The 25077-nt window shown below is 42.0% G+C and overlaps 1 protein-coding gene and 1 pseudogene across 1 annotated transcript; both read right to left on the bottom strand.

The window, feature by feature from the left end:
- Nucleotides 1-14385: 14385 nt before the first annotated feature.
- On the bottom strand, nt 14386-17058 carry LOC116859222 (melanoma-associated antigen B4-like). The gene is made up of 2 exons (XM_032844344.1): nt 17043-17058; nt 14386-15801 (listed from the first exon to the last, which is right to left on the bottom strand). The coding sequence occupies exon 2, from the start codon at nt 15742-15744 to the stop codon at nt 14716-14718; it is 1029 nt and encodes a 342-aa protein (XP_032700235.1). The 5' UTR covers nt 15745-15801; nt 17043-17058; the 3' UTR covers nt 14386-14715.
- On the bottom strand, nt 17050-21430 carry LOC116859238 (annotated as a pseudogene).
- Nucleotides 21431-25077: the final 3647 nt, after the last annotated feature.

Genomic DNA, 25077 nt, shown 5'->3' with positions numbered 1-25077 from the left:
GCTTCTGAGAACAGATCCTCTTTATAAGGTTTTCAGGGGAAGTGGGTACCAAAAAAGTGTCTAACGGTCCCTTAGCTGATCTTCCTCTACCCGAAGGATAGAGAAGAAGTGAGAGAAGACAGTCAGTGGGGCTCAGGCACCATGAATCTCAAATTGCAAAGAACATACACCCTGATGTTCAGGGATGAGACACTTGGCTTTAGTAGTTTTTATCTAACATATTTTGGAGATAGAAACTAGCTTTTTCAAGTTAATACTTTTAAGAGACATTGAAATTTCTAAATAAGATAAAAAGCCAGGGCCTAACTCCACAGATAAAGTATACTTTTAATTATAACCATCTTCAGAGTAAGTGAGTAAAATTAATTTCATCACTTCAAGATTTCTATGTGAACTTATTGCAGCTGGGAGAACGACATTCAGTTATCGAAGCACATTATTTCATTTCCAGGGTAGTTTGTAAAATACTGCTTGTCATAAGTGCATAGAGGTTTTGTAAATTTCTCCAGTGTGTAGTTATTTTTCTCTCCTTTAGTATCAGATATACTTAAATGTAGAATAGAATGACTTCCAACCATCAATTACTTTACACTATCATCTCTTCGCAATTGAGTGCTTAATAGAGAGAAAAATCAAGAATAAATACATATTAACTTTCTAAAAGGGTTATGAAATGTAAAGTATAGCCTACATTTAAATATCTAACTTCACTAAGCTAATGTTGTTATAGGGAAAACTATCAGTTCATTCATTGTAAAAATGATCATTTCTTAAGCCTCATTATGATTATCACATTTATTTGTAATTTTTCTCCCTTCATACATTAACCCTACCATTGTGAAAGTAAATGGATTCTCCTAAAGGCCTCCTTCTTTTCTACATTCTTTTTCGTCTTTGAAATGGATGCAATAAAAGTATCTGTAATGGACTACACAGTTCCTTTCCCAGGAAGATGAAGGTTTAAATTAATATTTAAATTAAATTACATTCAATTTGTCTCTATCTCATTTTATAACTTTATTACATTCCCTAAACTGGCTATCTTCCTAATTTGGTGGGTTATTATCAACAGCCAGAAGGTGATACATTGGTTTCTTGATCTTGTATTTCTTGGGCCCAAGATAGAAAAACATAAAATTGTATCCTAAATGTGTATACAGTGTTTAAACCGAGTGAATCCTTTCTTATTGGTTTTATATAGAGAAGCTGTGAGAATTGGAGAGAGCATAACTGGGCACCATTATTTGCAGATGGCTGTGGCTAGTGGTGACCTTCCAGAGGGCAGATCCCCCAGCATGAGATTTCCAAGTCCCATACAGACACGAAATTCTAATTCATGTTGCCATCAATAGCCATAGCACAATGGTTGGCTTAAAGAATAATAAAAGTTGCTAAGAATTAAGTCCCCCTTTTAGAATTAAATATGGAGAATAGTAAGGTATTATTTGAGCACACATAATAGGGAAGTATAAGTATTAAATGAGGGTATAGTGTCAGTGTTAAGGGCTTGGCCTGAAAGGGACAAGGTCCAAATCCTAGCCCTGTTACATGCTAGCTGTATCACCTTCAGCAGTTCCCTGAAACTCTATAATCCTTACTTTTCTTTAATCATTAAAATGTAGTTACTAATTTTACTGGTAGGTAAACCTGTTGGGAGAATTAGAAGTGATAAAACATGTTAAGGGCTTAGCATAGGGCCTGATGTACAGTAAGCAGTTAACAAATATTTGCTAATATCATCATTGTTTTTACAAAGAATCCATAGATAAAGACTTGGCATTGAGGTTCACATGGAGGCTAAATTCCAATGTTTAATTTCCCCTAACATGGTCCTATGAGATCTTTGTTTCCTATCTCATCTCTTACCTCCTTTTGTCTACGTTGGCTTGCTAATCACTACCTTGACTTGTTACTGGTCCCCCATCTATTTTGATGAGAATTCTTTATTTTCTGTCTGTTTATTTATTTTTAAAAGATTTATGCATCTATTTTAGAGTGATTAGAGGGAGGGAGAGAGAGAGAAGCCTCAAGCAGCCCCCCTGCTTGCAAGCATGGATTGCAACATGCAATCTGATCCCATGACCCACAAGATCACCACCTGAGCTGAAATTAAGAGCTGGGTGTTCAACCAACTGAGCCACCCAGGTGCCCCTCTGCCTATTTAAATACTGCAGGGTTCAGCTCAACCTTCACCTCTTCCACAGAGCTTTCCCCTAATATGGAATCACAAAATGTTGACAGAAACCCCTGGACTGAGGGATTTCCTGGGATATGGAACTTTCAGTGTTGAAACTGGGACAATCCCAGACAAAATGAGAAAAATCAGTCACTCAAGAGCTAGAAGAGACCCTAGAAATTATCTAGATCAATGTTCTCAATTTACTGACCTGGAAACTGCATCTAAGTGACTAAATGAAGTAAGTGAAATAGATAAGTGGTTTCTTGATAGAACTGGAATTGGAAAAGTAGGCTTTCTGATTGCCCATGACTTCTAGTTTCCCCTGAACTCCTATGATAATGACATATGTATACTTCAGTTATACATATATAACTGAAATACACTTAACATGCAGCGTTATATTAGTTTTAGGTGTACTAAATAGCCAAAGTAATCTTGGAAAAGAAAAACAAAATGAAGCTGGAGGTATCACAATTAAGGAAAACTGGACAGTTATATGCAAAAGAATGAAATTGGTCCACTCTCTCACAGCACACACAAATATACACTCGAAATGGCTTATAGACCCAAATGTGAGACCTGAAACCATAAAAGTCCTAGAAGAAAAAATAGGTGGTAATTTCTTTGACATTAGCTGTAGAAACATTTTTCCAGATATGTCTTCTTAGGCAAAGGGAACAAAAGCAAAATTAAACTGTTACGACTACACCAAACTAAAAAGCTTTTGCACAGTGAAGGAAAACATTAGTAGAACAAAAAGACAACCTACTGAATGGGAGAAGATCTCTGCAAATGGTACATCAAATAAGGAGTTAATATCCAAAATATACAAATAACTTACAGACGCTGCCACAAAAAAAAAAAAAAAAAAAGGAATCCAATTAAAAATGGGCACAGGACCTGAAGATTCATTTTCCAAGAAAGACATCCAGATGGCCAACAGACACATGAAAAAATGCTCAACATCACTAATCATCAAGCAAATGCAAATCAAAACCACAATGAGTTATCACCTCACACTTATCAGAAATGGCTAAAAGCAAAAACATAAAACAAGTGCTGGTGAAGATGTGGAAAGAAGGGAAGCCTTGCACACTGTTAATGGAAATGCAAACTGGTGTGGCTACAGCGGAAAACAGTAACGGGTTCCTCAGAAAGTTAAAAATAGAATTAAATAGGATCTAGTAATTATAGTATGTTTTAAAGGGAAGCATAAGAAAGCATAGAGGCTTTCTTGCTATTTATTTCTATGCTATTTATTTCCTGCTATTTATAAGTATGTAAACTTGGACAACTGATTAAACCTCTTTGTTTATGTTAATTTTTTTAGAGAGGAAGCCCGGAGAGGCAGAAGGAGAGAGAGAATCTTAAGTAGGCTTCACGCCCAGCATGAAGCCCAACATGGGGCTCGATCTCACCCCTGAGATCATGATCCAAGCTGAAATCAAGAGTGGGATGCTTAACTGGCTAAGCCACCCAGGTGCCCCTGATTAAACCTCTTTAAATCTCAGTTTTCTTCATCTGTAAAATGGAATAATATTACTACTTGAAAAGTTCTTGTGGAGATTAACTAAAATTGTGTACATATCTATATTATATATATATCATAAAATATGTTACATATAAATATATGCATTTATATATTTACATAGAATAGAATACACACATAGAATAGAACTTTATCCTTTATTCTTTCTAAAGCTTGTCTGCATACATTGATGTGAACCTCTGAGCAACACTTTGAAGCAAGCTATTGCCTAGTTTTATGGATGAAAAAAATAGGGTCCCAAGAAGTCAAATAACTTCTACAGATTCACTTGTAATCAGCATCAGGACACAAATTAGAATCTTCTAATTCATAGTTAAGTGACTTTTAAATTTTACTCTCTCCCTATAGCATACCTTTTTGCCATGTGTATGACTTGTGTTTCCACCCCTATGGGGGCAAGGAACTTTCATGGCAGAAACATCCACTGATCATCATCGTGGATGAGTGGGTCTTTGACTTTGATAGTGTGTTCAGGATTCTCAACCATAAAGTGCCAGAATAATCTCTGCCCCACTGATCTGTGCAGAGAAATTATGAGGATGCATGGAAAACACAAACATGCATGTGTTTTTGTCTTTTCTTTTTTAAAAGATTTTAAAAGTTTCTTTATTTTCAGAGGGCGGAGGGGCAGAGAAGGAGGGAGGAAGAGGGATACGTAGACTCCCTGCTGAGTGCAGAGCCTGATGTAGGGCTCCATCTCAGGACCCTGAGATCATGATCATAGGTGAAACCAAGAGTCAGACACCCAACCAATTGAGCCACCCAAGCACCCCTGTTTTTGTCATTTCTTAAATGCTACACAAATATAGGGCATCTCACCAATAACTGGCATTCAATTAATTCTTGCTGATTGAATGATGTATTTTATAGCTAGGCATGGAGAAATGAGAGGGGAGTCAGATTATCATTTTATCTTTGTTTTGGTTTTAAGAAATAAATAACACCTGTCACCTTTCATCTATCCCCTTCTGAAATATTAAATCTAACCACAGAAAAATTCCCCCATGACCCCAAGTCTTACAAGATAAACATAAAGAAAACAAAGAAAGAGAGACTTCTAATCACCAGACTCAAGCCCTTCACTCTAAGATCAGTCATTTCATAAGGGTGATGTACTGCTTTGCACAGTTATGTGTGGTTCTATATGCACACACGTTATCTCTCAAGGTAAACTGGAAACTCCCGGAGGACAATGTTTTCTTTATTTCTATCCTTCCTATTACCCACCATAGAGCCTTGCAATTTCTAAGGAACCAATTTTATTATTGTTGTTGTTGATTGTTTTCTACTTGCTAGTTTCTCACAGGGAAGTTGAACTAGACTCTGCTTGTGTTTCGACTCTCAAAGCCTAGAAACTTGCTTTCTGTCTCTTTGCCTCTCCTTACACCAAATGCCCCACATGTTCATTTGGTCTAGCATACACACACTGTGCTCTAAGGGCAGTACCATCTACCTCTGGCCCTGTGCCTGCCCTCCCCCTTAGGGGAATGGCAAGAGTGGGGATAGAGATCTATTTGAATTGTATCAGGGTAGGGCAAGAAGCTCTTCAGATGCTTCCTGAATCTTGCCACAGATGCAGACACCTATTTTCCTTATGCCTAAGGCTAACTTTTCTTGTTAGAGTGAAACTTCTCCTTTTTAATAAGCAGTGGATGCTGTTTGCACTTACTTATCTCTGAGAACTTCACCTGGACAGAAATGTGCTCATGTCACCTGTGAGCCTGATGATTTGTCCAATAATGTGTGCATGTAGTTTTCCACTCTGTCTGAGAAAAGTCACAAAGGATTTTTCAGCTGCAGCCTGGTTATGGGTACCTGGCAATGCCCAGAGGCATCACTGATGAAAGAAAACTTGTCTTTATGTGCTTTTGGTAACCACATTCAAATCTAGCATTTCACATCTTGGAACTTCAAGTTCATCGCCAATGAAACAATGAGAGAGTTAACTGTTATTCCTCCTTGAGACAGGGTTTCTTTTTTATGAAAGTCAGATACAATGATGTGTGAAAAAGCCCTAGAATAACAAAGAACACACCCTCCACCTTGGATGACATATCAGATTAGACCTGGAAAGAACTGACTAAAATACTTCCCTCTCTAAGGTTGCCCTTCAATCCTTGGTGCATGGGGGCATGAAGCAGAGTCAGATGGGAAAGATACAGTATTTCCAGTTTTGAAGATCTCTTGTCCACAAGATACAGCATCTGTCTGAGTAATGATTTTCTGTACAATCCCAGGAGCAATACTGCACATTATAGTCAGATCCACTTCATTACCCAGTTATTTTGTACCTTTCCAGGCTGTTAGTCAAATCACCCTGATGCCTAGCAAGTTTCTGATTAATCTGGATTTCACTAATTACCCTGTAGCCACATGGATTGAACTGAAAGGCTTTACATGTTTTTTTTGCTATAAGTTTCAAATCAGTTTTCTTAAGTCTGTTGCAACAGTACTACAATTGCTTCCCACATAATGAGTCTTTCTGTAGGAAGGACAACTGGGAACTGGATTTTAATTGTTCCTCATCTCATCTTTATTTCAGGGAAAACTTTTTTTCATGCAGGGAATCAGAGGTGTGTTAAGAAAAAAAAAAAAAGATACTTGAAAAAAGTAAGGAATCAAGCTTGTGTTGCTGCTCCAGTGACATGACTGGGGAGAAGTAAGTTACTGGTAGATTGGATCCACCAGAATAAACTAAATGTCCAGGGTCAAGCCCCAAACCCAGTTCCAAACCTACAGACCTCCGATGACTATCTTGTAAGAAGCAATACTGCCACCTGGCTGTGTAAGATCAAGAAACGACACTGATGCTTGCTTTCCTTTTCTAACCAAATCCTTCAGAAGTCAATCTACTCCCAAATTTCAGGATTCTCTAAGTAGATTTCTGTAATTCTGAAGATTCCTATAATACCCTCAACAAAACAGAGTGCTATGGCACAAAATAAGAATGGGATAATTGGAAAATATCTCAAGGACCATCTAAACCACCACTGAAAATTTATGCAAAAGAAGCTCAAAATTGCATCATAAAAGTGGTGCTGTAATGTAGGTCATAAAGCTTGAAGAAGAAAGCACTGGAAAGGATGCATGAAAGCAGATCCAGGGAGATCAGTAGTTAGAAGACAAAGAAATCAAAGATGGATGAGGGTGAGTAAGTTTAGTGAAATGGAAGAGAATTTGGAAGGTTGTAACTAATATTTAATATAGAATTAACAGAGCTTGATTCTTGGTTATAGTTTGGGAGGGTGATAAAGAGGAATGATGCCCAGGTTTCTGATGTTAGCAACAGGGTAGGTAGTAGGAACATTGACTGAAATGAGGCCTGAAGGCCCCAGGTTTCAGGAAGAGCCCATGAGTTCTTCTTGACATATCGGGTTTTAAGTGCCTGGGGTGTGTATGGTGGTGTATTAGTCAGGGTTCTTGAAGAAACGGAACCAATAGGAGGGATATATATACAGTAGGGTAAGCCAGTAGACTGTATGTATTTCTGTTCCTGGCCAGTCAGAAATCCACAGAGCAAGCTAGTAGGCTAGAAATTCAGATGTTACAGTCTTGAGTTTGCAATCTGCAGAGCAGGGCAGGAAGACTGGAAACTGAGAAAGGGTTTTTGTGTTCTAATCTCAAAGCAGAATTCATCTGGGAGACCACAGTCTTTGCATTTGGGGCCCTCAACTGATTGGATGAGGCCCAACCACACTATAGATGGTAATCTGCTTCACTTAGAGCCTGTGGATTTAAATACTAGTTATAGCTAAAAAATACCTTCACGGGGTGCCTGGGTGAATCAGTCGGTTAAGCAGCTGCCTTCAGCTCAGGTCATGATCTCAGGGTCCTAGGATCGAGCCCCACACTGGGCTCCCTTTTTGGCAGGAAGCCTGCTTCTCCCTCTCCCTCTGCCGGTTGCTCTGCCTACCTCTGCTAGCTCTCTGTCAAATAAATAAGTAAAATCTTTTTAAAAAATTAAAAAAATACCTTTACAGTGACATCTAGATTGATGTTTGACCAAACAACTGGACACCATAGTCTAGCCAAGGTGGCATATACAGTTAAGGAATAGGAATGATAGGGGGGAATCTAGACTTGGAGATCTGGCGCTACCACTGTCTGGGACAAAGATTATAGGAGGAGGTGGAGGAGTTTTGGGAGAAAACAATGAGTTTAGGTTTTGCCACACTGAATTTGAGGTATCTATGAACCAATCATAGATCTATGTTTAAAGTTTTGTGGGTAGGTCAGAGCTTGGGATAATAGATATGGAAGTTAGCATATCACATAACTGGTAGTTAGAATTGACAGAGTAAATGAAATTACCTGGGGACAGTTACGGAGAGAAAAAATAGTGGACTGGAAATGGTAACTTGAGGAACATCAATGTGTAAAGGGTGATGTGGAGAAGAAGTCCATGGAGAAGATGGAGGAATAAAAGTCTGAGAGGTAGAAAAAGAACCAGGATGGGGTGGTGTCTTGAAAGCTCTAGTGGAGATAATGCTATGCTCACCAAATCCAATTCTGTATTTCTCCTTAAGCACATGGAATGCTCCATTTTTCAGACCCCCTTGAGGCTAATCAAGGACATATGACTAGTTTTAGGTGATGGAATAGGAACAGAAGTAATGTTTCCTGAATCAGAGAAAATCCCCTTAGAGAATTTCTGACCACTCTCCCCTGCCTCAGGGAGTAGGCAAGTCCTAGAACAACCCTTAATTGGCTTCTCTCCCCCATACCCACCGAACATGTAGTGTCCTCGAAAAATAATACCTCTATTGTATCACACTGAGATTTCAGGATTAATTGGACCCTCTAACATAGCCTAGCCTATCATGACTAATACAAAAGCCAACACAGTAGCACATTTGGCAGAGGAGAGAACAGTTACAATAGTGTCATCCACTCTGTTCTAGAGTTCCAGAAAAAGAGAACTTTCCACTGATTTCCAGATGTGGAATTATTGAGCCAGTAAGTCCAAACAATTTAGGGGTTACAGTTATAATAGTCTGACAGAGATTCTGCAATGTCTTTTGGATTTGGCTAACAAATGTGTTTTTCAGATTAATAAAGTCAGTAGAGTTAACTTGAACTGGAAATTGATGTCACAACACACACATACACAATAATAATATATTATACTCGTAGTTTGACTCGAAGTCTTGAGATGATACAAATCATGATTGGGTTGTCTTTGCCTGAGTTTTCCATTTGTTTTGCAAGAAGAGAAGTCTTAATACTTTTCCCTATGTGCAAGAGATCTCAATTTCTAAACAACTTTTATCCTATGTATTTAGTTCTAAAGTTGATTGTTTAGAATTCTGGCTGCCCTTTCCTGACTAGAAAGAAATAACAAAGGATGATGAGTTTCCTAGGCCAGATCCTACAGCCTATTTAACCTACAATATGGCTAGGCAAAAAATACATATTATTTCAGGACATAAATACGACTTATCTTATTTATTCTAACCAAGGAGAAACAAACTAAATGTCATTTTACATAAGACACAATCGTAGAGTCAAGTAGGAAGCTGTGCCAGGTATATATGCATTTGATTTGTAAAAGGAGAATGCCAAATTCCAAAAGTACATTGATGCATAATAATGGAAGTCCAACTAACTCAAATATACACATCTAATCATAGATTCCAAATATTTGTATAAATAAAAATGAAACATCCTATGAGGCTAATAATTAAAATGTTCCAGCTTGGGGCACCTGGGTGGCTCAGTGGGTTAAAGCATCTGCCTTTGGCTCAGGCCATGATCCCAGGGTCCTGGGATCGAGCCCTGCATCGGGCTCTCTGTTGAGGGGAGCCTGCTTCCTCCTCTCTCCCTCTGCCTGTCTCTCTGCCTACTTGTGATCTCTGTCAAATAAATAAATAAAATCTTTAAAAAAATAAAATACCTGAGGGTTTTGAAGGGGCGGGGGGAGGGAGGTTGGGGGAGCCAGGTGGTGGGTATTAAGGAGGGCATGTATTGCATGGAGCACTGGGTGTGGTGCAAAAACAATGAATTCTGTTATGCTGAAAAGAAATAAAAAAGAATAAATAAATAAATAAATAAATAAATAAATAAAATGTTCCAGCTTGGAAAAATTAAGTTTAAAAATCACTTAAAATATAATATATCCATGAAAACGAGGCTCTGAGTATGTAGCACTCCAATGTGTTCCAGTCCTTCTTCCGTATTACTCTCAAAAGAGATCACCAAAACCTTCTCAGATTTATATATATATATATATATATATATATAAAACCACATTCAGAAGTATCCTTGGATACTAAACTCTCCTTAAGTCTTACTTAGTCCAAGATGCGGTGAAAGCCAAGTTCCTCAGTTCTTCTTAACTATTTATTAATGACAGAAAAGAAAAGATCTATCTATTGAATGCACCTCATTTATCTCTTTTTTTTTAAAGATTTTATTTATTTGAGAGAGAGAGAATGAGTTGGGGGAGAGGAGCAGAGGGAAAGAGAGAAGCAGCCTCTCCACTGAGCAGGGAGCCCAATGCAGGACTCAATCCTAGGACCCTGAGATCCTGACCTGAGGCAAAGGCAGATACTTAACCAACTGAAATGAACCAAATGAAATACTAAAGTTAGTAAATTTTTCTGATAACCACAGCTAGTACATAAACATTATGTCATTATTTTTATTGACAGTATTAATGAGACTACTTGTATAGTGTTTTAGGGACTCCAGATATGACAGATACTTCTCAGGGGTTATACTCCTACATGTTGGTTTTTAAGTGTTAAGGTTATCTATAGGGTTCATATTCTCACTGTAGTAAAGGTTAATTAACTCCTCAACATACAAAATGAAAACTCAGCAAAATGCTTTGATAATAAAATAATAAAATAATAGTGTGTGTGTGTGTATATATATATATATATATACATATATATATATATATATATATATATGTATATATATATATGTTTATGAATCTGTGGGCTCTGTTCTGAATGCCTTACATTTAATCCTCAAAATACTGAGATGCAATTATCATCCCAATTTTATAGGTAGGAAAACCAGCACAGAGTGGTTAAGTAATTTATCTAAGATCACACAGCTAGTAAATGGTAGGATTCAAACACCAGCTATCTAGCTCTAGAACCCCATGCTCCTACATACTGTATATTGCCTTTCTAGATGGTATGAGATAAATATGCTCCGTGAACTATGCAGGAAGCCATGAACTATTGGGACTTTATCCTCTGATATAAATTTTCTCTTTGTTAATCTGCCATCTTGAGAGAGAACTGTCTATGAGTAATGCAATTTTTTTGGTATTTTATAGGTGAAATTGTCACTTAACTCTTACTTCATAAATTATTTTTCCCATTTTAAAGGTTTCCCTAACATCTATAATTAGAATTTCTTGTGCCTTTTAAAGTTTTTCTTAACCTTCTATAGTATTTTTAAGAATAATATGTACTACGTATAGAAAATATAGAAAACAAAGAAGGTAAAAAAAATTCAAATATGAATGGCTTATAACCACCGCTCACCTTACATGTACTGATTAGTAACCTTCTTGTGCTTGATGAACAGCTGCAAACTCAGCATCTTAACATAGCAGCCCTTTGTTCCCGTAGATCTACAGGCTGGCTAAGGTGGTTTTGCTTCACGCTGTCGGTTGCCAGGACCAGAGAGAGGGATGGCTGGGACCTTTTCTAATAGTGATATAGCAGTTTTAGAAAGTGAGGCAGGTCTTATATGAGCTGTCATGGAAAGATCCTGTATTTACTTAAGTTATAAGAGTAAGTTAGAGAACAATATGCATATTGTTGCCTATGTATGCCTAAAAACTCTATATTTTTACAGCACATCTATACACGAAAAAGCCTCAAATCAGCTTTAAAATGACACACAGCAGACTGTTTGTTGTGGTTACTTTTGAAAATGGGGTTGAAATTTGGAGAAATGTTATGGGGAGGGGAGGCAGACTATGATTGACCTGTGTTAGAACTTTGTATAACAAGAATATATACACCACTAATAGCTTTGTCTAATGACGAAGTTTGGTCTCATGACAAATGTTTAAATGAGCCTAAGGAAAGAAAAAACAGTTGTGTTTTACTCAGATAAAGTTACTGCTACTTGATACAACAGAGAAAACCTGAAAATTGAGTGGCTTAATGCAAGAACTTTCTTCCGTACATAAAACCTGATGAAGATTGGCAGAGACTCACTGCTGTCAGGTGACCAGGGATCCAGGCTGTCTCCATCATCACATGGGCTCCCCATGTTTGCTGCTGAATAGAAGAGAGAGCATGGAAGTAGCATACTAGCTGTCTTGTGCGTTGGCCTGGAGGGGACAAACATGCTTCTACTCATACATCCGTGGTAGGGGTTAGTCAAATGACCCTTCCTAACTATAAGTGGACTGGGAATGGAATCACTCCTACCAAATTGTAGGTGCTCAATTAAGAGCACCCTGTAAATCTTCCCTATAAATCTTAGCAGGGAGGGCTCACCCCTTGTCCCTCAATAGCATCCTTCAGCATAGCCATTTATAATAACCTATATAATTTCAGTAGGCTGAGAATTTTCTCCTACCTTTTGATGCATGATCAAAATCATGACTAACCACCACATGACTCGTGACTGAGCTTGTCTGAACACCGGAACAGGTGCCATTAAGCATACTGTGAAAACAGCATTTCCCTGAGACAGATACAGACAAGATTCCCTGGAAGAATGGTGAATTCTTTTTCCTTTTTATTGAAAGTCAGCATGTCTGCTAAGGACTCCAAGATGGGTTTTAAAAATTCACCCTCAGTAAACATTTACTTACACAGTGATTTCCTCGGTCCTTCCTCATCTACCACCTAGGAGGGAGATTTGGTTCTTAGTTAGTTAACCTCACTCATCAATGTGTGGATTCCATGGCCACATTCAAGTAAGATACTCCATCAAAACCCTACTGCAAATATCAGGTTGTTTCCTAAAAAAGTCCTCTCCAGCCTCAGAGTTATAAACAAAGGCCCTGTAGATTTCATGCCAAATCAGAGTTTACATAATAGCTGATTTGGCAAGACACACACACACATACACTTTGAGTGAAGCGGAAGCACATACGGGAGATAAGGAGGTGTCTAAATCTCACTGTCAGGGTCAGTTGCAGTCTGAGGGAGGCCAGGGGGAGAGATGGGAGCTGTAGGGAGTTGGAATGATCTGAGTCAGGGGAGGGCAGGGGACAGCAGCTGTCTCTTCCACCAGAATCAGGTGCAGCCTCCAGAGGAGGACACAGAGGAGAGCTGGCCAGCAGGTCAGATCCTAGTTTGGACACAAAGGCCCAGTAGGGAAGTCCCAGTGGAGGGAGCTGTCATGCAGGAAAGTGCCGGGACTGGGGACTCCACACAAGTGCTGAGACCAGGGCAGAGCCAGCTCTCAAGGGACCCTGCGGTGAGGGGCAGGAGGATCCTAGGAAAATGAACCCCATGAACAACCCCCAAACTGTGTTTGATTTTAATTTGCACCTTCCTTCTTTAAACTTGCTTTTAGTACTTCGGCCACAGGGTCCTTCTTTCATTGCCTCAAAGCCATCATGGAATAGTGAGAAGAGAAAGTAATTAAGAGACAGAAGGTTGGCCTCAGGCTGCGAGGAGTGCAACAGCGTGGGCTCCAGAGGAATCAGACCAGGCTTTACCCCTGGTTCTGCCACTCCACAAACTATGTGAACTTGAGAATATTTCAAGTTCTTCACCTGCCAAGTAGGTTGGAGAAGCCCTGTCCTGTAGGGCTGTTGGAACATATATAATATATGTGAAGAACCTGGCACAGTGACTGGCAAATATTGGGTCTTTAATAAATGGTAGTTATTATTATGCTTTTTTTCACACCAGAAGAAACTACCCTCATCTTTCAGAATTTTTTTTAACCCAGGAGATGTCAGAGACTGCAGTGCTATCTTCTTGAATGGCAGCTATGCCACTGAGAAGAACCCCCAAGTGTCCTGCTTCAGAGAATTTATACATCACTGTTCTCACTTGCCCCTCTTCCTCACTGCTTTATTTTTTTAAAGATTTAATTTATTTATTTGACAGACAGAGATCCCAAGTAGGCAGAGAGGCAGACAGAGAGAGAGGAGGAAGCAGGCTTCCCGCTGAAGGGCTCGATCCCAGGACCCTGGGACCACAACCTGAGCCAAAGGCAGAGGCCCTAACCCACTGAGCCACCCAGGCGCCCCTCTCATTGCTTTTTTTTTTCAAATTTGTCTTACATGTTGGAGTTCATCACACCATCATTCTTATATAAAAACTTTTCTTACACTCTACGTGCAGGGTCTTCTTTATCCCTAGCATCATCACTGCTAACATACAACGTTCCAAAGACCAGATCCTCAATTAATGATAAGAATAAATGGACCATGGAGCAAAGAATGTAATTTATTACTATTTAATTTTATCTGCATTCTTGAATAAGTCAAGGACATTCAGGTATATATCCTTGAATTTTACAAAGAGAAAGTCAAAAGTGAATAGAGCAAACCAATATTTAACTACATTTTACTTTGTTTCTATTTTAAAACTACAGCTATATTTTTGCTAGTTCTTTCATATTTGCAAGAAAAATCCACATTACAAGCCATATTATCTTGTTCTGGAACCCAAAGAAGAAGCAAGGATTTTCAAGTTTTATTACACAACACCAAAACTCTTACTCTTAAGAAAATCCCCATTCCAAAGCCATATTGTGTTGTTGTAGAACCCGAAGAAGATGTAAGGATTTTCTAGCTTCATTATACAACACCAAAACTCTTACTCTTAAATCTGATAAACAGCAATGTGTGATCTATGTCATTTATAAAGTTGGATTCTAAATCCAAATAAACATTCTTCCTGAAAGGAACATTTGTAAGCTACCAATATACGATAGGAAAACAAAAAAGATACATATTATGGCCTCTCCAACCCCACCTTAGCCTCTCACTACTTAAAAGGTGGCAGCTCTCAACAACTACAAAGCAAAGAATCTGCCTCAGCCCTCTCTAGGGAGGAGAGGAGAGGCCGGACTTTGCCTGGGAACGTGCATTGGCCTGGGTAGTAGAGGCAGCCGCAGCTGTGGCTCTGGCTCGGGCTCGCTCTTCCTCATCTCGCAGAGCCTCTTCGTAATGGAATGGGAAGGCGCTGGGGACGGTATCATGGACCTTGGCCAAAAACTCCAGGACTCTCATCTTGCTGGTCTCGGCGTGGGCTCTCGGGCCCCACAGGAACTCGAAGCGTGGAGGATCACTACCGGGTACCTGGCGGTACTCCAGATACTTTTGCTGCACCAAATCTTGGGTGATGAGCTTCCTGGGGTCCCCAAAGACTGAATGCTTCCTGCCATCATAGATGCCCAAAATATTCAGGAATTCCCAGATATCCTCCTCAGAGGCTCGGTTGCCACTCAAGAAGATCACACTCAGAAGAGGCATGAGAAGCCCATTCTTAGGAAAGCCCCAGGCACTGCTCACACTGCCATCGGTGGTGAGGTCTAGGCTGCTGACCAGGATATAGGAATGACGGCCTGGCTTGACTTCCTTTAATTCCAGGCCAAAGACCAGCTCCATGTGCTCCGAGGCTTTCCTGAGGATCTCAGGGAAGTGCTCCCTGTACCTTTTGTGGATGATCTTCAGCATGTCTGACTTCAAAATGGGTGCCCTCATTGTATACTTTTCTAGCAGGAACTGCATCAACATCCCTACCTTCCTGGTTAGAAGATCTTTGCGAGCACTCTCAGGGGAAGTTGAGGCCTGAGAGGAATTTTTCTGTTTCTCAGCTTGGCTCTTGGCACCTGCATTAGATCTTGGGTGTGAAACACCTGCAGTAGCAGAGCTAGTCGCTGGGGATCCCCGAGGCTCCTGGGAAGTGCTAGCAGCAGGGGAACTCGGGAGAGTATCCCCAGAAACAGGAGAGTCGGAGGACTCTTCAACATTTGCTGCAGTGGCCTGAGTACCCTCAAGGCTCTGTGGCTCACCTCGGGCCTGGCGGCGTTTCTCACGAGCACGGAGCTTACTCTTCTGGCCCCGAGGCATGACTGGGTCAGGGACAGCAGGCACAAGAGTGAGCTGGAAGGCAGGAGATGTTGGCACCTGGAGCAGAGAAGATGAGAGTGTGAGCACCTCAGCAGGGAGAGAGCACCTTGGCTTTTAAGGAGCCACCTTTGTAGATTTCCATGAGAGCACGGTTCTAGGACCCAACAATGCTGTTGCTCTTGTTCAGCCAGGTGTCCTGAGAACCCAGTGGAGGAAGTCACAGTAATCCTAGGACTCCCAGGACTAACAGCGGGGTTGGGATCATGGGCTGCTCTTTCTTTTTATTTTGTTTTTAAAGTTTATTTATTTGAGAGAGAGGGAGAGCAGAGTGAGAACACGAGTTGGGGGAAAAGGCAGAGAGAGAAAAGTAGAAGCAGACTCTCCACTCAGCAGGAAACCTGATTTGGGGCTCAATCCCAGAACACTGGGATTAAGACCTGAGCGGAAGACAGACACTTAACCGACTGAGCCCCCAGGTGCCTCCGGCTACTCTTTCAATTGGGTATTAAGTGGTGTCCCATTTCCTTACTCAGGATCTTCAACTTGACTCCAAACCCTTCCTGGGGCTCTGCCCTCTGCTGATCTGAGGCCATGACCCTTAGACAAAGGGACTCACATTTCTAGGGCCTGAGTTGACAGCTAGAGTGAGCTGACTGGGGCCTATGCCTGCTAACAGCAGGGGCGAGACCCTTCAACCCCACTGTTCTGGAGGCAGTGGCTCCCTCAGACCTCATTCAGGACTTTGAACTTGATTCCAGGTAGAATTTGGTATTCCTCCATTTACCTGAGTCTACAGCCTTAAAGCAAAGGTTTCACCTCCCAGAGTAGCTAGAAAAGAAGTCACTGTGCTGCACATCTGAGTACCTCACTGGAGGGCTCCCTGATACGGGAGCCAGGTACTGTTCTGCACAGCTCCCTATTCTGAGGAAAGGGGTCCTTACCAGCACTGACAGTTCTACCTTTACTGTGGGGTCAGAACTTATCGCTCGATCCATGGGGCTGCCTCCTTTAGATATAGGTCTTTCTCTACCTGAATCACCCCCTAGACAAAAATGAAGGGTTACATCAGCCCGAATTACTCCAGGACATCCCAGGACCGCCAGCAGGAGTGGGGCGGCCCTCTTTAGACAAAGGCCCTCGCCTCCCTGAAGCAGCCTGGGTGGCAATGAGGACAACGGGATTGCTCGGCCGGCCAGTCCGCTGGGACCTCCCAGAGCCGGACCAAAAGGGCAGGTTAGGGGGCCAAACTTCCTTGTGGCGGGGGAGTAGCCTCTCCAGTTCCCACTCAGGGTTCTCACCTTAACTTTAGAACAGTCCCGGGAAACCAGCCGCCGCCGAAATAAACGCCGCGCCCAGTGGTCGAGGTCCCGCCCAGAACGGAAATCGGGTTATCCGCATCCGGGGGCGGGGACACCGGGGTCTCCGAGGGCTATAAGCAGGGGCGGGGCTCTGTGGGACCCCAGTGTTTGTGGCTCCTCCCTCTGGTGGCCCAGCCTCACCAGCCCCCGGGCCCCCACCCTCCTGAGTCCCTAGAGGGGAATCTCTGGTCCTGCCGCCCCCTCGCTCCTTCAGGGCTACTCCTTTCTGGGCCGCACAAACCTGATTGGGGGCTGGGGGGGGCACACACTCTGTGAGCCTTCCTCTTTAAGGGGAGATACATTTGCATTGAGGGTCCACACTTTGACTCCAGCTATGGCCAAGACTTCTTCCTCTGCAGAGCTGGGACCCGTCCTGTTAGATAAGGCCGTTCCTTCCTTGAGACTCATCAGGCAGAATAAGCGGACTCCTCGGTTAGAGCTCTTCTGGGTCCCGCAGGGCTAAGAATGATACAGGATTCCATTTAGCCTCCTTTGCTTTGGGGTCCTCTCATAACACTCTTAGCCTTCACATGAATTCTTGTTAGGGCCCAGGTCCCTCCCTCTGCAAAACTGAGGCAGCTTTCATTAAACGGAGACCCTCACCTTCCTGAGACTTTCCAGGCTGAAATCAGCCTGACATCTCCGCTCAGGGCTTTCCAGGCACGACGGCAGTGGAGATGTTGCGGGGTCTCCTTTTATGCTGTGGGTGCTGCTTTTAGGTCTTCATCTTGATAGATGACTGATCCTGTACCTTCTCTGTGCTTTCCCGTAGCTGCTCATCTTACCTATAGGTCCTCCTTTCCTGAGAATTCTAAGTTGGAAATGAGGGTGAGCCTCATCTGATCATGGTCCTTGGGTGCCTCCAAGAACAGACAGCAGGGATGTGATGCTATAGGACCTCGCTCTTCTGGCTGGGTCCTTCCATCATTTCTCACTCATGGTCTTCACCATATCTTTCACAGCATGGGTTTCCTTTTACTGAGCTAAGGTCACCATCCTTAGGTCTTTTGATGACCCCAATATGTTGGGGTAGTTGTCTTCTCAGTATTCATTCACAGGGGTCCTCATCTTGGCCTGTCTCTTTATTAAAGGCTTCCTGGGAAACAACATGTACCTGCAAACACTCCACCAGTTTCTCTACTGCAAGTCTTGCCGAAAATGAGTCCATGTGCCAAGAGTGATATAAGATTAGGAAAATGCAGCATACATCAGGGAGCCCAAGACAGGTGTGGTGTCTGAGGAAAAGAAAAAAAGCTGATCTATTTCATCTCTTCACTTAGGGTAGCTCTAAAAGATTTACTTTTTACAGAGAAGGATGGAGCCAGATGATTTTGTGAGCCCCTGATCTTTGGAGGATAGCTGATTTTATACATGGAGATAATCATATTGTCACTGTCTCATTCTCTCCTTTATTCATATTTATTTTGGTATTCTTATTGCACTTATTATGTATGCCAATCCAATGTTTTGGTCATGTAGTCCTCCTTTTTATCTCTTGAGATACATTCTGGGGTGATAGAAGAAAGTGAATTAAGTGATCCATGGTCAGCCTCCGGCTGGGAGGAATGGAAAAGTGTGAGGTCTGGACAGAACAAGTGTCTATGCCTAGCTCTATCACTTATTAGCTCTATGAACTGGGTGCATTAGCAAGTTCTGTGGGCCTCAGGCTCTGCATCTGAGAAGTGGGTTTGTTAAATCCTGTCTTGCAGGGCCTGGTAGACCATGGTTAATGTACATAAAGCTCCTGGAAAGATGCCTGGAATGCACTGAGACTTTACACAATGCCTGTTATTACAATGGTTATGATTATTTTGACCCCAGAGGATACCACCCACCCTGATGGAATATTCGTTTTAATATAGAAGATATCAGAGAATATATGCCACTCTAAGACCTGGAACACCAAATCAGTCCAAAGTGCTTCTTACAGAAACACTAAAGTAAATTACCACCCCCCCATAAATCATATTTTGAGCGTGGGGGAGTTTTTTCTACCTGAATGCAACTCAAATCTTCTAGAATTGGAGTCAAAGACTAAATCTTTCCTCTCAGCTGCCTTTTAATCCAAAGAAGTACCCCATCTTCATTAATTTCACCGTCATCTAAAATCTATACCTCCCTTAGTTTGCAGAATTAGAAGCCAAATAAAAAACAAAACAGAACAAAAACAGTAACACTGAATTTGAATGCTCTTTTAATAAAATGGGTTCTGATTCCCCAACTTACAGGAGAGAGTACCTGCCCAGTGGCTTCTGAGTTTCCAGCCTCAAACAGTCCCACCCTTATGTCTCTGAAAGTCCCTGGAGATGACTCGCATAAAACACCTAGTTTGTGCTCTGTGTTCACCTGCACTGGGGACAGAACCATAGGACACATTCCACCCATGCCCTGGGTGGAGATACTCTCTGATTTACTCACAATCCCAAAGTAACTGTTAAAGGTAGTTTTCCATTCCAGACTCAAATCTCTCAACTCAGAGACCCACCACCTGGCTCACCAGTGCCACGGCCACTTTAGCCCACTATACAGCTAACTTAAAATTATTTCCAATCATGGGCGCCTGTGTGGCTCAGTCAGTGGAATGTCTGCCTTTGGCTCAGGTCATGATCCCAGGGTCCCCAGAGTGAGTCCTGCATTAGGATCCTTGCTCAGCAGGGAGCCTGCTTCTCCTTCTGCCTGCTACTCCCCTGTTTGTGTTCTCTCTCTCTCTCTCTCTCTGATAAACAAATAAGATTTTTTTAAAAAATTACTTCCCATTGCAGGGCTTTCAGCTGCCCAAAGGCTCAAACTGCCTTGCCTCAGGCATTTTACACTAGAATACATCTGGAGTCCCCTTCCCTCCTTTTTACTCCCTATTTTTACTAGTCCTTTCTATCTTGGGGAGTATCTCACCACCTACATTATATGAGAGCTGCTCTTAGGCTCCACAGTTTTGTAGGCAGGGGTTGGGCCTATTTTTCTTATCATCTCCAGTACTAGTCAGGAGCCTTCCAAAGAGCAGGTGCTAAATTAATATTTGGGCAATTAAAGAATATTAAATTAAACATTACCTTGTTCTGAGTGACAAGAAATGATTCAAGGGTTCCAACGGGTTTTACAAAATACTAAGATTCTTATTTTTCAACTTGAAGAAATGTTTCTCCAAGAAATGTATGACCCATGTCATTCATCAACTTGGATTCTGAAGTTAACTAAACCTTTAATTGAAAGGAAAGTCATTTAAAATAGGAAGAAAAGATACATCTCCAATTTATATGTTGTATAGGAACACAAATATGTTACACATTGTGTTTCTATGAACCCCACCTGGGCCCTCCACTAGTTAGCCAACTGACTGCCTTGGTTAATGACAAAGCAAAGAATCTTCTTCAGCCCACTCTAGGGAGGAGAAGAGTGGCTGGACTGGGTAGGTGGCCTGGGTAGGTGCAGAGGTGTAGAGGTTACAGCTCTGCCTCAGGCTCTCTCCTCATCTCACAGAACCTCTTCATAATGGCGCGGGAAAGCCATGGCCTTAGCAAAAACTCCAGGACTCTCATCTTGCCAGTCTCGGCGTGGGCTCTCAGGCCCCACAGGAAGTCGTAGCATGGAGGATCACTGTTGGTCACCTGCTGGTACTCCAGGTATGTTTCTTGCTCCAAATCTTCAGTGATAAGTTTCCTGGGCTCTCCAAAGATTAACTGCCTCATCTCAACACAGATTCCCAAACACATTTAGGAACTCCCAGACGTACTCCTCAGAGATGTGGTTGCCATTCAAGATCACACCCAGGAGAGGCATGAGAAGCCCATTCCTAGGAAAGCCCCAGGCACTGCTCACTCTGCCATCCGTGGTGAGGTCTAGGCTGCTGACCAGGATATTGGAGTGACCGCAGGGCTTGACTTCCCTTAATTCCAGGCCAAAGACCAGCTCCATGTGCTCAGAGATCCTCCTGAGGATCTCAGGCAAGTGCTCCCTGTACCTTTTGTTGACCACCTGTCAGAAGTGCTGCCTGCGTAACGGCCGCCCTCACTACACGCTTCTCCAGTGAGAAGTGCGCTGACATGCTCATCGCCCTGGTTAGGGCATGTTTTGGTGAGCTCTGAGTGGGGGTTGGGACTTCAGAGCAACTTGCACTTTCTCATCCTGGCTCCTGACACCTTGTTCAGACCCCATGCATGAAATAGCTACAGAAGTAGTGATAGTGGGTGGGGATCTCTGAGGCTCTTAGCAATGCTAGCAATAAGGCAATCTGATGGAACAGCCCCAAAATAGAGGAGGAGAGGGGGGACTCTGCTGCAGTGGCCTAAGCCCCCTCAAGTTCCTGGGTCTTACCTCAGGCCTAGTGGCATTTTTCGTGTTGTTGAGTTTACTCTTCAGATACTGAGGAATGATGACTCCATGGTCGTGAACTGCAGGCTGGACAGTAGGTAATAAGGGCACCTAGAGGAGGGACAATGGGATGGTGTGTAAACCTACAGCAGGAACATTCCACCTTGGCTTTAACCTCTGCAGGTTTTCTTGAGGATACTCCCTAGGAACCTACAAGGCCCTTGTTCTCCCAGTCAGCCTGTTCTGAGAAGCTACTGGAGAAAGAGTGAGCCTTAGGCTATAGGCCACTAGCCCTGCCTTTTACTGACTAGTGTGATGCATGGCTAGCAGTGAGGCCACATGTTGTCTAATGTGGCAAGTGGTCCTCTATGTTTAGCTTCCAAATTATCATAATAACTTTTTTAAAGATTTTATCTATTTATTTGATAGAGAGAGAGAGAGAGAGAGAACACAAGCAGGGGAAGTGGAAAAGAGAGAAAAGCAGCCTCCCTGCTGTGCAGAGAGCCCAACCCAGGGCTCCATCCCAGCACCCTGAGATCATGACCTGAGCAGAATGCAGATGCTTAATGGCTGAGCCACCCAGATGCGCCATAATAACTTTTGACAAGGCATCGAACCCTTTGTCTCTGCTATGCTAAAATTGATACCATAAGGCTCCCTGGGACCCATGAGAAAGAAGTGAGTAAGGCACCTTAGCCCACCACCCTTACCAGGAGGCATTCAGTGCTTATAGGTCTGTGGGGACCTCTCTGTATCAGGCTTGCTAAGTCCTAAGTATCCATTTAGGGTCCTCATTTGGACACTACACAGGGTTGTGGTGCCTGCCCCACCTTCTGCTGACGGGTGACTAGATCCTCAGGCCAAGAATATCACCTCCTCTAGATGTGATATAAAAAGTGATGGGGATCCATGAAAGAAATACTTGATAAGCTAGACATCATTATAATTAAAGCTTCTGCCCTGCAAAAAATCATCAAAAGAATAAGAAGATAAGTCACAGACTGGGAGAAAATGTTTGCAAAGGACGTATCTGATGAAGGCTGTTAGCCAAAATAAACAAAGAACACTTAAAAGTCAACAAGAAGGAAACCAACAACCCAATCAAAAAAAAAAATGAGCAAAATATATAAACAGATACCTCACCAAGAAGGATATATAGTTGGCAAATGGGCATATGAAAAGATGCTAAGCATCATACATCACTAAAAATTTGCAAATTAAAATAAAAATGAAAAGCCACTGCATGCCTTCTAGAAAGACCAAAATTCAAAGCACTGACAACGGCAAATGCTGGTGAGGATGCAGAGCAATAGGAACTCTCATTCATTGCTGGTAGGGATGCAAAATGGTACAGTCACTTTGCAAAAACAGTTTGGAAATTTCTTGTTACAATAAACATATTCTACACTGTTGATGGGAATGTAAATTAGTACAGACACTTGGAAAACAGTATGGAGGTTCCTCAAAAAACCAAAAATAGAATTATCCTATGATTCAGCAATCTTACTTCTGGGTATATATCCAAAGGAATTGAAATCAGGATTTTGAAGAAATACCTGCACTCCCGTGTTCATTGCAGTGTGTTATTCACAATAGCTAAGACATATAGCTAAGCAGCTTAAATGTTTATTGATGGAGAAATGGATAAAGAAAGGGTGAAACATACACACAATCGAATATTATTCACCCCTAAAAAGGAGGAAACCTTGCCAGTTGCAACAATATAGAGGACATTATGCTAAGTGAAATATAACTGACACAGGAGGACACATACTGCATGGTACCACTTAGTCAGACTCACAGCAGCAGAGAGTGGAATGGTGGTTGCTGGGGTTAGGAGGAGGGGGAAATGGAGGGGTATTAATTAAAGGTTACAAAGTTTTAGTTATACAAGATAAATAAATCCTAGAGGTCTACTGGGCAGCATAGAGTCTATAATTAACAATCCTGTATTGTATACTTAACATCCTGCTAAGAGGGTAGATCTTATAGGGAGTGTTCTTCTAACACATAAATAAATAAGGTGGGGGAAACTTTTGGAGGTGGTGGATATTTTCATAACATGAATTGTGGTGACAGTTCCATGGGTGTGTACTTATCTAAAAACTCATCAGTTTGTATGCATCAACTATATACAGCTGTTTGTCAATCATACCTCAATAAAGTGGTTTAAAAAAAAAAACCCAACTGGGGTGCCTGAGTGGCTCAGTGGGTTGGGCCTCTGCCTTCGGCTCAGGTCATGATCCTAGGGTCCTGGGATTGAGCCCCGCATCAGGCTCTCAATCAGCGGGGAGCCTTCTTCCCCCCCTCCTCCTCTGCCTGCCTCTCTGCCTACTTGTGATTCTCTTTCTCTCTCTCTGTCAAATAAATAAATAAATCTTTAAAAAAAAAACCGACTAAACATACTATACTATCTAGCAATCATGCTGCTTGGTATTTATCCAAATGAGTTGAAAACTGATATCCTCAAAAAAACCTTCACATGGAGGTTTATAGCAACTTTATTCATAGTTGCCAAAACTTGAAAGCCACCAAGATGTCCTTCGGCAGGTACATAGATAAATAAACCATGACAACCCGGCAATGGACTACAGCCTTACCTTATTTTACTATGATTCGCCTTACTGCACTTCACACATACTGCACTTATTACAAATTGAAGGTTTGTGGCAGCCCTGCACCAAGAAAGCCTCTTGGTACCATTTTTTCCAAAAGCGTGTGCCCACTGTGTGTCTCTGTGTCACATTTGGGTAATTCTCACAATATTTCAAAATTTGCATTGTTATTATATTTGTTATGATGATATGTGACCCGTGATCTCTGATGTTACTATTGTAATTGTTCTGGGGCACCGCAAATTGCACCCATGTAAGATGGCGAACTTAGTTGATAAACGCTGTGTGTGTTCTGACTGCTCCACTGACCAGCCGTTCCCCATCTCTTTCCCACTCCTTAGGCCTCCCTGTTCCCTGAGGTACAAAAAATGTTGAAATGAGGCCAATTAATAACCCTGCAGTGGCCTGTATATGTTCGAGTGATAGGAAGAGTCCTACATCTCTCACTTTAAATCAAAAGCTCATTATCACTAGCCATCAGGGAAATACAAATCAAAACCACTATGAGATACTACCTTATACCAGTCAGAATGGCAAAATTTAACAAAACATGAAACAATAAATGTTGGTGAGAAAGGGGAACCCTCTTACACTGTTGGTGGAAATGCATGCTGGGGTACAGCCACTCTGGAAAATGGTATGGAGGTTCCTCAAGAAGCTAAAAATAGAGCTACCCTATGACCCAGCAACTGCACTACTGGGTATTTACCCCAAAGATACAGAGGTAGTGAAAAGAAGAGGCACATCCACCCTAATGTTCATAGCAGCAAAGGCCATGGTTGCCAAACTGTGAAAGGAGCTGAGATGTCCTTTAACAGATGAATGGATAAAGAAGCTGTGGTCCATATTTACAAGGAATATTCCTCAGCCATCAGAAAGGATGAACACCCACCATTTGTATCGACATGGGTGGAACTGGAGGGGATTATGCTGAGTGAAATAACTGAAGCAGAGAGAGACAATAATCATATGGTTTCACTCATATGTGGAACAGAAGGAATAGCGTGGAGGACCATAGGGAAGGAGGGAAATCTGAACGGGGAGAAATCAGG

The sequence above is a fragment of the Lontra canadensis genome, unplaced genomic scaffold (assembly GCF_010015895.1).
Source record: "Lontra canadensis isolate GAN:19392208 unplaced genomic scaffold, GSC_riverotter_1.0 scaffold151, whole genome shotgun sequence".
NCBI classification, from domain to species: domain Eukaryota; kingdom Metazoa; phylum Chordata; class Mammalia; order Carnivora; family Mustelidae; genus Lontra; species Lontra canadensis.
Note: the sequence above shows the minus strand (reverse complement) of the source record. Positions and strands in the feature narration are given on the sequence as shown.